The sequence below is a fragment of the Ornithodoros turicata genome, unplaced genomic scaffold, assembly GCF_037126465.1.
Source record: "Ornithodoros turicata isolate Travis unplaced genomic scaffold, ASM3712646v1 ctg00000945.1, whole genome shotgun sequence".
NCBI classification, from domain to species: Eukaryota; Metazoa; Arthropoda; class Arachnida; order Ixodida; family Argasidae; genus Ornithodoros; species Ornithodoros turicata.
In genome coordinates, this window is record NW_026999421.1 from 157,895 (window position 1) to 171,665 (window position 13,771).

General features: G+C 44.7%; 1 protein-coding gene and 1 long non-coding RNA gene across 2 annotated transcripts in view; both read right to left on the minus strand.

The window, feature by feature from the left end:
* LOC135375771 (uncharacterized) overlaps nt 1-11,108 on the minus strand; it is a 29,985-nt gene extending 18,877 nt beyond the window's left edge. The window contains exons 1-7 of the mRNA XM_064608408.1: nt 10,811-11,108; nt 10,225-10,326; nt 9,241-9,378; nt 7,809-7,910; nt 6,846-6,983; nt 2,749-4,773; nt 1,435-2,707 (exon numbers count right to left, since the gene is read on the minus strand). Coding sequence (XP_064464478.1) covers nt 1,435-2,707; nt 2,749-4,773; nt 6,846-6,983; nt 7,809-7,910; nt 9,241-9,378; nt 10,225-10,326; nt 10,811-10,877 — 3,845 coding nt within the window. The 5' untranslated portion in view covers nt 10,878-11,108. The remainder of the gene's footprint in view (nt 1-1,434; nt 2,708-2,748; nt 4,774-6,845; nt 6,984-7,808; nt 7,911-9,240; nt 9,379-10,224; nt 10,327-10,810) is intronic.
* A 44-nt stretch (nt 11,109-11,152) lies between these two features.
* On the minus strand, nt 11,153-13,715 carry LOC135375794 (uncharacterized). The gene is made up of 4 exons (XR_010417391.1): nt 13,655-13,715; nt 12,235-12,371; nt 12,024-12,117; nt 11,153-11,251 (listed from the first exon to the last, which is right to left on the minus strand). It is a non-coding gene; the product is annotated as an uncharacterized LOC135375794 (long non-coding RNA).
* Nucleotides 13,716-13,771: the final 56 nt, after the last annotated feature.

Consider the following 13,771-nt stretch of genomic DNA (forward strand, 5'->3'; position numbering starts at 1 on the left):
AGGGGAGAGGTGAATCCTAACAGCTTCCACATTACCTTCCTCTGCTTCTATTAGCAACTCCGTATTGTCATCGTCGTCGATCATTTCCGTGTCGACATCGTCAATGTGGAGATCATCGGTGTTATTCATGTGCGACCATCCCCGATATAAGGTAACAATGTCATCATTTCCTACGCTATATTTTACATAATCCTGCTCACTGAGATTTAAATGCGTCAGTAACAGTTTCACGTAATTAATGTAATTTACTCCGAATATCCGTTGTAGCGGGGCTAGCTTCCATTTGGCCACATCATGTAGCAGTTTACGGCAATAACGATCACCAGCGATGTCATCTAAATGGAGGAAGAGAAGTTTCAGACACCAAATTTCTCCTTGGAAATCCCCGGCCAACCACGAATACGCGGGGCTTCTGCTGATCCTCAGTGCATGTCTAGGGTCAGTGTGTCGCAAATAAGGCCATAGAGTTTGCATCACTTTACATTGATATCTTCTCGCCCAGACGTACAACGGTGATGAGCCCAACGTTTCAACTGTGCTCACGAGCGAGTGTGGGATGAGACACCTCACAAGGCTGGAATTCCGAATCAACCGATATTTCCAACTTGTCATAGCAACGTCTAAGCACGTTTCTCCTTCGTAGTTAAGGATGTGCGCACTTGTGTGAGGCAGAAGAAACGTCACAGCTTTAACGGAAAGAGAGGCAGAAGCCACATGAAGCGTTGTGTTCAGTCTCATGGGATGTTCGTCGTATGTCCGAGTGCGAAGGAGTAACAACTTCATGGCCTCCAAATCATTTCTCTTTGCACATATCTTCATCTGACTGTGTATGTTTGTACTGTCAACGAATAAATGTGCAAGGCAAAACTTTGTTCTCTCCAGATTTCCCTCCTGCACACTAACGTGCAACATTGTGTTTCCATCATTATCAAAAATTCCCATATCGCAGTAAGGAAGGAGCATTTTGCAAACAACCTCAGACTTTGCGTAAAATGGGACAGTTCTATTTCTATAGTCTCTGATATAATCGAGATCTTCAATTGCCTGAGGCTCCGCAGAATATCTCAAGATTCGTTCCTTGCGTGATTCTAATTGGTCCCTGATGTCTCTGTGTAGATCTACTGTACTCTTTCTCGGGGACACATAGCTCAGATACACGTCCAAAACGCCTCGTAGGTCGTGTATCACAGCCGTGAATATTGCTCGCTCTAGAAAACGTCTTTTTTGCTCGAAGGTTTCACACCTGCGCAGATTTTCGGTAGAATGTTTCACTGCTTCCTCACTGCATCGAGTGTACAACACGTTGAGTCTCTCTCTCACAGCTGAAGTCTCAGCCCACCGACATTCCTTCATAGCCATAGCCAACAAATAATCCATCCCTTCCCACAGATCTTCCATCCACTTTGGTCCCATGGGGAAAAGAGTTCCACGTACCCCAACGGTGACATATCCAATGAATCATTCTTGATTAGTTCATCATCCATTGGAAGCCTATTCAATGTTGCTTTATCAGAATGCAGGGCTGCTACGTGCCATGGTGTCCTTTCGAGCCCATCGACAACGAGCATGTCCTCTCTTTGGATATCATGTTGCTTAAAATATGAAGCGTCGTTGTTTATCACAGCAGAGTGAAGTGGACGGGACTCCGACGCCAGTCCATCGAACAACAGCATTACACCCTCGTAGTCATCTTTACCATATAGTTGTACTACTTTTTCCCAATAGCTCGATTTTGTCCTTATCTTTGCCTTCTCCAGGAGATAGTGAGCTGCGAAAAATTCGGCGAAAGTCTTATGAACGAACTCGGGAATTCCTTCATTAATTCTATTCACAAAACCTTCTTTGAGAGAATTGTCCACAACGCCCTTCATGAAACTTCCTTCTGGATCTAACTGCACTAATTCGTCTTCATTCAATAAGGTTTTCAATATATACTGAGGAAATATACACTTCATAGCGAGGAGACGATGGTGTGTGTAGAATGAAGACTGCGCTGCTTCGTGCTCCCCTCGCGTGGCACGTAGGACGATGTCTTCCTTCAACTTTTCTTTTCGGTGCACAAGATGCTTGTACTCGACAAACATCTTGTAGATGTGTACAGTGTATATACTGCCGCCACAAATGTCAGCAATATTAAGCAGCGAAGAGTAATCGTGCGACTCCGTAATTTCCCCGCTCTCCATCTGTGCCATCATGCGAAGTAGGAGAGGGGTTTCCAGGATTGTCTTGTTTTTCTCTTTCAATGTCGCGTACAGTTGCTGGAATTTTGCCGCAAATGCGTCATTCCTGGTCGCTGAAGTTTCTGTTTGGACCCTACATTTTGTGAGAAAATCATTCTGGTTCTGTACAGAAAAGGGAACGAGATCATATGACACCGTGTGCAAGGCATCTTGTACATCACGCTTAAACACAGTGCGAGTAAAAATGTACACCTTGTAAACTTCTCTCTCAGCTAGAAACTGTACAAGTTCCCCCACACACTCTCGACATTCTTCGGTTACTTCATCGAAGCCATCCAACATGACAACGACCTTGAAAGGGCTCCCATTGTTCAAGCTTTCTTCGAACAAGACGAACTCCAGCCCATCTTTCTGTACTTGGCACAGATCCGCTAGATATTTCAGACTAGGAGACGCAGTTTTCACTAATTTCATTCTCCGAGGAAGGTCGACGTAGAGCACCCACCGCTTCTCGTCTTGAGTTTTACCTGTGTACACAACCGAGATGCCAACACGCTCTTTCCCATACCAGGAGTACCAGAGACGACGACGACCTTCTCGGGCACCTTCAACAACACCTCCGTGGTATAATCGTCACTTCCCGTCGCTGGAAGGTGACTGAGACGACCATTTGATTTAGTCCACAGCACTTCGTTACCGGATTTGTTGGTCCGCAACAGATGCACTACCTTCCCTTGGTAATTACCATTTTTCAGGAGAGCTTCATAGTCACATGGTTCCTTAAGGATCACAAATTTTTCAAACTGCATTAAATTTTTCTGATGTTTTGCCTCGTAGCCATCAGGTACAAGTTTTGCAGCACAACCATGCAGACACCCCAAAAGTGCGAAAGCCTCATTCTCGTCGTCCATTCTGCACTTTTTGAGGTCAATTTTCACGGCCCTTGTAAACACTCGCTCCACATAACAGTTCTGAACACATTCTTCGAGTTCATGAAGCGGAGGTCCCAGGTTAATGTTTTTATGCTCACAGAGGTTTAGGAAAACCGAAGTGTCTACACAACATGAGAAGGTGTCCATATTCATTGCTTCAGGAAAAAAAGAAACATAAGTTCCCTGAAGTTCTACGCGAGATTTTTCGAAAACTTCTTTTTTGCAGCTATTCGAAACATGCTCCAAACTGGCTTCAAGGATGTTATGCACTACAAGTCCAGCGGCAAAGAATGCGTCTCCTTGCACTTGCTCCAACAAGGAAGATTTGCCGCTGTCTTCCACAAGGAAGATGACGTTTGTTCCAGTCACACGGGATACTTCACTCAGAAGTGCAATAACATCTTGGACGTTTTTGTTTGGATAAACAGTTACAAGCACAAATCCACATTTGTAGTTCACTAACACATGCTTTAGCGTATCGTCCATTTGGTTTGCTTCGAAAAACAAGTATGGCTGCCCCGTGGATTGCACAGTGTTGTAAACCATTATTTCGAGGAGTCTCAATTCTGGACCCGCAAGGACGAGAAGAGGCATATTTTGCAGGTCACGCAGGTCCAGCGGCTTCTCGAAATTGACTTTGAATTGGCCAACATGGGAAGCTTTTCCAAGTCTTATGTTCTCTTTTTCGATTTCCGTTGAATCTATGGACGGGATTCCATTCATAATGTATCTCTGCATGTCTGGCATGACAGTGTCCTTGAAAAACTTTAGTAGTTTCGGCGCTTGAAGCTCCAGAATCCTATTTCCTTCGTCACATTCCGTCAGTATGTGAGGAATCCGTACAATTAGCTCTTCTTCCTCATTATTGTCGAAGGCTTTCTGGATAAGGAAATGCACATTATTTTTCCTTCCTTTAACATCGTTCAGAATTTCTTGGTAATGATGTTCCTTCTCCTTGTCGCCGCAGTTATATGGCTTTCCCTCATTCTTGTAAACTAAGGTCAGTGCCATGTGGGACAACTCATGAATGAGAGTTCCCCAAACTTCTCGCTTCTCTGTGCTGCCGCAGACGTAAACCCTTTCTTCTTCATGATAGGTCAGACCGCGTGTGGAACACCCGCCGGATCCAGTAATCCTCTTAACGTTTTTAGCCACAGAGTCGAACACTATATCTAGGTGTGGTGCTGTTGCAACAACTTTCAGGATACTCTTGTTTACTTCATCACTGCAGAGCTGCTTAAACGTCTTCTCCAATCGTACACCGAAGTCATCACATCCGCTGGCGCTCCGGGATTTGCTTTTCAGATAGTCGATGTAAGAGTCCTCGTATTTGGTGGTGTAATATTGTTGCCGACGAATTTCAGCTCGTTCAACATGTGTGAGACCTTCGTAACACGATGAGTCTTCGTCGTCTTTGAGGGCGCATTCGCGCGAGATTAAGAGACCATGAATACGCAAAGCTTTCTCTTCGACTGCTTTGTAAAGAGCTGACTTATCTTTCACAGGGTCCAACCACAGTTTCAATGCAGGCGCGGCATCCAGGCACTTTCGAACACCAGCCTCGTCTTTGGCCGCAATAGCTTCGTGCATTTCCTTCCTGACGTCTTTCCACTGTTGCGACCTTTCCATGTGGAGATGAAATTGAGCTGCCGGATCAGTTCCTGTAATTTTCATAAAGAAATTAGTAACCTAAACACATATTCATCGAAGTAAAAGAGACTGATCAAGTGTGGCATTTCGTCCGGATCGCGGCACTCGCTTTTATTGTATCATCACGTTGTCTGAAGGCTGACGCCCATGGAGCGTTTTTTTGCACGCTAAAACGCCTCTCGCGACAGACTCCGTCGCCTAGATACTCCCGCACGCCACGAGGGAAAAATGTCGCCCTCGGCGTGCTCCCCGTATAACACAAACACTGGGATCTCAATGTGCACTGATGATATATCCAGAAATAGAACGACACGATTCTAAGGTAATCAATACATACTTAACGTGGATTTGTAGTTGGTCCTTAATGTGTCACTTATTTTGGGGTTGACTATTGCGCTTTTAATAAACTATACTACTGTGCTTGCGTACAAAACAGCGTTCCGAACTGAACTAAGCCACGTCAATGTCTCCGGGTACCATTTTTGTGGTCGTCACAGCGGCCGTCGCGAAGCATTGGTTTTGTTACGACGAGAATGAAGCAGACACATAGGAGAACGGGAAAGGCGCCATCGCAGGCGAAAGAGGTTGGTATATCAGACGGTTGTGAAGTTGCATGCTCTAATGTTTCTTTCTTTACGTTTTACTTTAATATACATATATAAAAGATATGTTCGCATTTAGCTGGGGTACACTGTCTATATCACTGTCAATAAAGATCAGAAGTGGAGACGGTGCTTCTACAGGATAAGGAATAAAAGGGGGACTTTATTAAAAACTAAGAGGGAGTATTCGACGTTTCGACAGCAGCGCTGTCTTCAACAGGAATGGGATACTATGGTGACGCAAGACAATTGCAAAGAATGAAAGGGGAATATGTACAAGGACTGTTCACAAGGATATGTTCAAGGACTGTTATGTACTGGTCACCCCAGGAAATCATTGCCCTCCGGCGAAGAACTTGACTGCCTATGATTCATTGTACCCCTTTACCTTTGTTTGACAAAGCACGTGTGCTGCCCTCTCTCCTTGTACATATTCCCCTCTCATTCTTTGCAATTGTCTTGCGTCACCATAGTATCCCATTCCTGTTGAAGACAGCGCTGCTGTCGAAACGTCGAATACTCCCTCTTAGTTTTTAATAAAGTCCCCCTTTTATTCCTTATCCTGTAGAAGCACCGTCTCCACTTCTGATCTTTATTGAATACCTTTATTTTTCGTGGTCAACCGCATTCGTTTATTTCAACTTATATATATATATATATATATATATATATATATTACAGAGATGTCGATAACCATCTATTAAGGATGATAGCGATATTTCGGCGTAATAAAGAGAGTAAGATTTGGTAAATACCAGCTAACGAAAAGACATCAAAGGTCGCATTCAAAGCCGCATTCTCCAATTGCAGTAAAGTATTGTCTGTGAGTGGAGCTAATGAGTAGCACGGGCACAGGCGGTCTCCAAGCTGGCAGGTGGGACACTTCGTCATCACGACATATCCTATCTTCATACTGAGCGACATAGCGCGCACATCTTACACTCCCTACACTGCATTGTGTGTGTATTAATATATCAACCATTCAATACGGAATACAACTGCGTCCAGTATGCTATGAGACAGAAAACACGAATCTCTTCAGGGCCCATGTAAATGACAAAAACAGAAAAAAAAATATACGATGGCTATTATGTGGTACATAAGTACAAAGACAGCAGTGGATTGTTGATCTACGTATCTAAACGGGTCGCGAGACCTGGATAGACGTTCTTAGTTGCATTGTGCGCACAACGTACTACCAAGCGTGTAAATTGAGAAAAAAAGTTAACTGCGTATTAGGATATAGGTGTGTCCATCATCCGGTCCATAGGGTTATTCGTTCGTTCAGTCCGCGTTGTTAGTCAGTAGGACAGTAGGTGCATTGCGGAGACTTAAAAAAAAAGTTGGTAAGCGTGTAAATTCTGAATCAACGAAGAAAAATGTATCGACGTTCTCCGAGTCATTATGTTCCGCGCAGGAATGCCAAGGTGGAGTTCACGAGGTCTGAGTGCTGTGCCTCAGTTCAATGGTGCGTAGCTCACCTGGATGCCCTGTGTACTGTTCCAGTTCCTTCTTGAAGCTCATCACGTGAAAAGGGAATCCGGCCATGCCAACAAGATCCATCAACTCCTGGAACTCTTCTTTCGTCAAGTCAAAAAGCTGCTGCACATTGTCTACGCCTAGGGTCAAGTTCAACACTTAAGTTAAACACGTTCCAAGTCTCATGAAGACGATTTACTAAATGCGCTGTAGACCACGCAAAGCGCTGCTCTAGAAGCGAGAGGAATTGTCGTTTTGATTTATTTATTTATTGGTCATTAGTTAGAGGCCCGCTTAAGGGCATTACGTAACGGAGGTGGCACTGCCTACGCATGCACTTATAGGACTCTGAAAGGAGACAAATCATCAGTGTCAAACAACAAATACATACAAAGCCTCAAATTGCCTAAGAAATTAACGATGAAAGATGAAAGTCACTGAAAAGGTTAGCCAGCTGTAGGACTCGAACCCACATCTTCTGGATTACCGAATGAGTGAAAGGAGGACGAGTGAGAGAGAGTGACTGGTTTGTCCCCTCAGACGACGCACCCTTGGAAGTCGCTGGGCAGGTGTGGTAGCTTAGCTCAATTGGTAGAGCCCTGGACCGGTAATCCAGAAGATGTGGGTTCGAGTCCTACAACTGACTAACCTTTTCAGTGACTTTCAGCTTTCAACATTCGAAGTCTCATGAAGACGATCTACTAAATGCACTATAGACCACGCAAGGCGCTGCTCTACAAGTGAGAGAAATTGTCCTTTTGATATATCTATTTAATTTTATTATTATTCGCGCCATTTCAAATCCGAGGCACTTGGCAGCAGTATACCACTGATCCACCGAGGCTGACTTCAGAAAAATCGTTCAGCGAGCATGCCGAAAAATATTTATCTTAATCGTTAAAAAAACAACCGAAGCACCTGTGAGCTCGCTATATTTGGTGACACGAAGTCGCAATCTGGCTCACCTTTCTCGATGAACTTGTCGTAGTAGGCGAGGAGATCCGCTCGCTGAAGCAGTTCGTGAATTTCACGCTCCGACTCGCTTGAAGGAATGGACGTCATTACGGCTGCAAAGGAAGATCGGTGTAGGCGATACAGACACATACGTCCGGGCAGTGAGATCTTAAATTTTCATTTAAGATAAGATAAAGTCGACTTGCTAGCATAAAGGAATACGTAAGCTATACTGCACCAGGAAGAGGAATAATATGTGTAGAAGGGGATGTAACACTTGGCCCCCTGTTACGCGGTACATATTTAAGAGAAGGTTCTCCGATACGATGAGGGCCTGTATACCGAGTTTCACAACAAAGGGTAAGAGACGCGTATTACATCGTTTGTGCGAATCTCGAAACGCAGCTGGCTCTGAAATGACGGAGGCACGTCAGTCAAGAGGGTTTGTGAGCCATCGTGCATATCTCTCGCGGCTGACGTCCACGTCCTTAAGGGAACCAGACCTATAGCAACCTACGGCCATCGCGCTGTTCATTGACAACATAATAAAACCATAGGAGGGGCTGAGGATTTTTTTCCTCCTCTGATGTGAGAAATGGACGAGGAAACATGTGCGGCCACCGTCTTACTTACTTTATTACCTTCACTGAATTTCTTTTGCAAGCTCCAGAGAAGCACTCCGTCACAAAAGGACACAATTACTAATGTAGTTGGAGGTTTGAGACGTAGGACTGAATCTTCTTTGACACCTCACTACGGCCATCGGGTCTCAACACCTTTTCGCTCACGTATGAACCTGTTTTACCGTCCATCAAGGCGCTATCCCCTGCTCATAATAACTCCAAAGCAATACGCGCATAAGTTCCGAGGTATCTTATTGCTTCTCCCGAGTTTCTTGAGTCTGTATTGCTCCTCGCGAGCGACCCTACCGCTAGCACTGATGAGACACGTGCGTCTAGAAACTGCCATGCCCTACACTTGGTGCGTCCCTGGCGATGGAGATGTCCTGCGAATGATACACTACGGATGTGACGACCGGAAGTGAATGCTGCGTGGCGTCCTTCCCCCATTTCAATCCCAAATTCCCCTCCCGAGTTGAGAATCCTTGCTCAGGCACATGCCTTTACTAACCTGAACCTGTAAGTGCTCCGAAGGGTCCGTAACATCTTTTGTGGATTGTGGTTTGTTCGTGGAATAATTAGAGGCATCGCGGAGATTGAAGTAAAGGAAACTAAAAGCAACATACAACTGATTTCGAATGCCACATAACACCTTGCTACTATGTATATACTCAGCGTATGACCTGGGAATCAACGAATAACGCACGTACAACCGAATTCCCCTTGGCCAATATGGATCGCGTACGAATACTACCATGGAGTGCCAGGAGCATGTACACGATAAGTGAGTCGTTTTACCAGAACCCGGGATTTCTCCAATTACCTGCATGGCATGACCACTGTTTGAGTGCGTTCTTCAATCTTTTCACGTGAAGGGGCTTTCTGGCCATGCCTACGTGCTCGGCGAGTGTCTGGAACTCTTCGTCGGTTGAGTCACAAAGCTGCTGCACACTGTCTGCGCCTGAGAACAAATCCAATACCGAGGTTAAACATCCGTAACGTGTCCTCGGACACATTAGACACATCCCTAACGCAGAAGACCCTACCCGACCTGGAATACCAATTTTTGTCTTTGTCTCGCATTAAATAGTTTTATGATGACCTATACTATAGGGCTCGATAACCTCTGCAATCACAAAGACCCTCTTTTCAGTCTTTTTCGTTCTTTCTCTCCAGCGGATGCTGAAAACATTTAAACCCATTCTAAAATAAGTATTCTTCGATTACTTCTTAGAATGGCAAGAAACATCATACAAGGGAGAACGAAACGACAGGACTAAACATTTCTTTTCGTGTTCCCTTCCATTGGCGATTTTAAAATGTCAACACAGCTAGCCCATCATTCTAACATCTTCTGTCTTAGCTCAGCATGCCGAAATTATCAATCTGTCGAACGAGATTTATTTGTAATAATAATTCTAACTGTATAGAAAGCCCTTTTGATGGCCAATTGCATTCACACAGCTATGGTAAAAATATATGAAAAACATCCTGAAGCCCCATTTTGGCTGGAGGCGTTCATCCGCCATGCCCCGCCCTCTGCCAATTAGCGAATCGTAGAATTTTTGTGGCGCGCTCATACGGACCAACGAGCTGAAATTTAGCGCTTCTTCAGCGCAGGAAGAAGACTTAGCATTCGGGACAGCGTTAGATGACATCTTAACTCTCTCTATCTTAACACTCCCCTTTCTCTCATATTTCGCCTTTCACCACCACCGGCCCCACAGATACACACGCCTTTGGAAATGCAACAACCTGCCTGGATCCCGCTAGTATTCGGTACACACAGACACACTTTTTAACTCACCTTGTTCGATGAACTTGTCGTGGTAGGAGAGAAGATCCGCTCCTCGAAGTAATTTGTGCAGTTCCCCTTCTGATTCGTCGGTCGCACTGGACGCTACCGCGACTGTAAAGCAATGTCGACTGTTAAGCCATCGATCGACATCCACAGAAAATCATAATTAATTGTAAGATAACATGAAACTCCTGTCACTATCTTCATTTAACGATGCTCAGAGATAAGACTACAGAGTGATTGATGTGGCGACAGCGCGTGTGAGAATCGAGTCAGTTGTGGGTACGTTGTCGGTACCTCTATCTCTCAATTCTACATTTCTATGCAATCATGCATGAGGAAGTCCGGTACCCCCAAATGACCTATGTGATCATCTGCTTCAATATGAAATTTTCTTCCACGCAATTAGATCGATTAGGTATATTGCGGAGGTTGCAGAAAATAGGTCGTTAACTGCTTGGCTCGTAATATTGCATTTGTGAACCAACGAAGAAAGCCTTCCCGGCATTCAGAGTGCCATTATACACCGGTACTGGACGCTAATACGGGATACACGAAGATGGAGTCCTTTCTCCCCGTTTGGTTCTTCATTTACCTGACTGTCCTGTCCACTGGCCCAGTGCTTTCTTTAGTCTCTTGACGTGAAATGGCTTTCTGGCCATATCAACAAGGTCAATTACTTCCTGGAAATCCTCCGCCGTCGAGTCAAAAAGCTGCTGAACATTGTCCCCGCCTAGAAACAATTACAAAAGCGTTAGGTTAAGGTTCCAAGACACGTGACTCCGTGCATTATAGAAGTAACACTAAAACACACTGATGTGGATTATGTGCGGCTACAGGTGGTACAGCAGACGCTGAAATGTGAGCGAACGTGACGTCATGTCCCTGATTGACATGCCTATGCATTGAGATATGAAGTTCCGTTTTGGCTCACCTATCTCGAAAAATTTGTCGTAGTAGGAAAGAAGGTCTGCTCGTTCAAGGAGTTTGTGAAGCACCAGCTTAGATTCATTTGTCGTAACGGTCGTCATCGTCTCTGTAAAGTAGGAGGGTTTTTCAGAGTGTGGTTCACACACGGGAAACATGGCGATTCAAAAGGTCGCCTATCTGAGGTAAAACGAGCGTTGCAATGATGAAGCCGTCTGCAGTTAATCTATAGAAGCAAACATGTCTTTATACTGCCTATACTGCGTTATTTACGCACTAGTGTGTTACACTATATATTTTATTTATCTCTCTTTCCATCAAGTTGTAAAAAATAACAACAAAATAAAATTAAAACTAATTGCGCGCGGAGAATTCGCACTGAGAAAACCGCAACTAAGCCAGCCATCACTGAAGACACCTTCGACGACGTGGTCCCACCTACTTCCGTTAAGGTCACGTGTTTGCGAAAACCAATCAGCGTGGCCGAAGCTTTCACTTCCCAGATGGCAGGGATCGAAACAGTTTGCTGAAGATGACGCGAATAAACATATTCGAACATCTGTTCACACTCAGAATATAATGTCGAACAACCAGTCACATAACCGAAGAAACTTGAAATAAACGATTTGCGAGTAACATATGCAACGAGTAAAATATTTTCCGCTTGGGTTCATAAAAAATAAAGAAAACTACTATATGAATGACGATCATCTGATGAGGCCTATTTACTTCACATGTGGAGTCTAGAAAGTCCCTTTAAGGAATCTGTTCTACGTTCAAAATGTTTATCTAGCCTGAAATTATACGGAACACATTCCAGCAAATGCGTTTGTTTGCGAATCGATCGTTTCTGGTAAGTGGGATACTCTGACGGGACTTACCTTATTGGGCGTTACAACCGTGTGCAAGAATGTGACCTTCCTGGGAGCCCTCGCTGTGATGGTACGTGTTGACGGGTGGTTGATCGAATACCTGCTACGGTAAAAAAGAAAACGTCAAGGGAATGCGGGCTATAATCCCCGTCAACTATGTTATCTGGCTGAATGCAATACCACACAATGGAGTGTATAATAGTATTCGAGTCTTGCAAACCTTTTCTGCAGTACTTCTTTCAAGCAGCAGGTAGATCACGTGTCAGTCTTTGTAGCCTGCGCTCATCGTACCCAGGCTCCGCCGATCACTTCAGTTACGATCGTCGTCGATGTTCCCACGCCGGACCCATGGCCCACCTGCAATGTGCGATGTGACTTACTAGGCATCCTCATGATGATCTTCCATGGTTACGGACGGGACATGACGTCACCAGTGCGGTGGAAAGCGCGATGTCTCAGATTCCATACAGGGCTTGCTGCATGCTTTATAAATTCATGCTCGCTGCATTGTAATGAAGATCGCACCCACAAGCTATTCGTAAACTGTCCGTAGTCTGACTTTTAAATGGCATGTCAGTAATGTCATTGAGGGTTAATTTCACCTACAGCAGGGCCCTACAGGTTTAACACAATGAAAACTTTTCTGCCGAATAGAGGACCATCAATGGGAGCTATAGGTTTCAAAACTGCACAAATATAAAAATTAAGCTAGAAGGGAAAAGTATTATATATTACAACGTCTATGTGCCCTATGTGAGCAACACTCACTTCACGGTCGCTAAGGGAGAGATAAGGTTCGAGTGGGTACTTGGCGTCATGCCTTGAAGGGTTCTTCTTGTCTTATCAGTTGTTTTTGCACCTGCAGGCCACACAAGGTGACCTTTCCTAGCGAGGACATCATTAAACTTACACTTTATTTAACGAACTATGAGAAAAAAGCCGACAGCAATTGTTCAGAAAGACACCACCAGGCACGAGAAGGGATGGCAAGTGAGATTAATTGTTCCCCACTACGGATGCTACAGATGGCGTGAGACGATAAGAGGGCAATGATGGGCGAACTACGCAGATATTTAGGGACATTAGCATTAATGGCAGGCATTCGAATTAACCGGCTTAGAGTTTCAAGAAAAACATGGGACACGTTTTCGAAGTGAAGGACCTTGGGGAGGCAAGCCACATCTTATCGTTAAGGATTCAACGCCAGAAGGACGGAAAGCTCACCCTGGACCAGACGATGTATGCCGAAGGAGAAAGTCTGAGAAAGTCGATTGCTAGGAAAAAAAGGCAGACGGCACAAATAGGTGGGAATTCTGAGCGGCCATCGGTGAGAATGACGCTTTATATTAATCCGAGGAGAAGCCAGGGCACGCTTCGGTGATCCCTGGGGGTTTTAAGTAACCACCTCCCGGATGCAGCGTACGTTACTACGTTACAGATTAATACACTATGAGTAGCAGAGGAGTTACACGATCAGCGAAGATAAACGCAAGAAAATTCCGCTTCTAAAATTACGCTATACACTTGATAAAGAACAATTTACAAACACAGTGGGAACAGTAAAAAAATCGGGGCTACACAGTCAAACGCTACAACGCAGCATAAATAATGGTGAAAGATATGCGCATTGGGGATCTCACCTTACTCTGGACTTCCAGTGATGTTTACTTGAAGAGTTGGAGATCCATCGGTAACTTGGCGGGGTCTGGAGGGACGCTTATGGGAAACCTGCTTATGTGGGAGGCAGATAAGGCGTT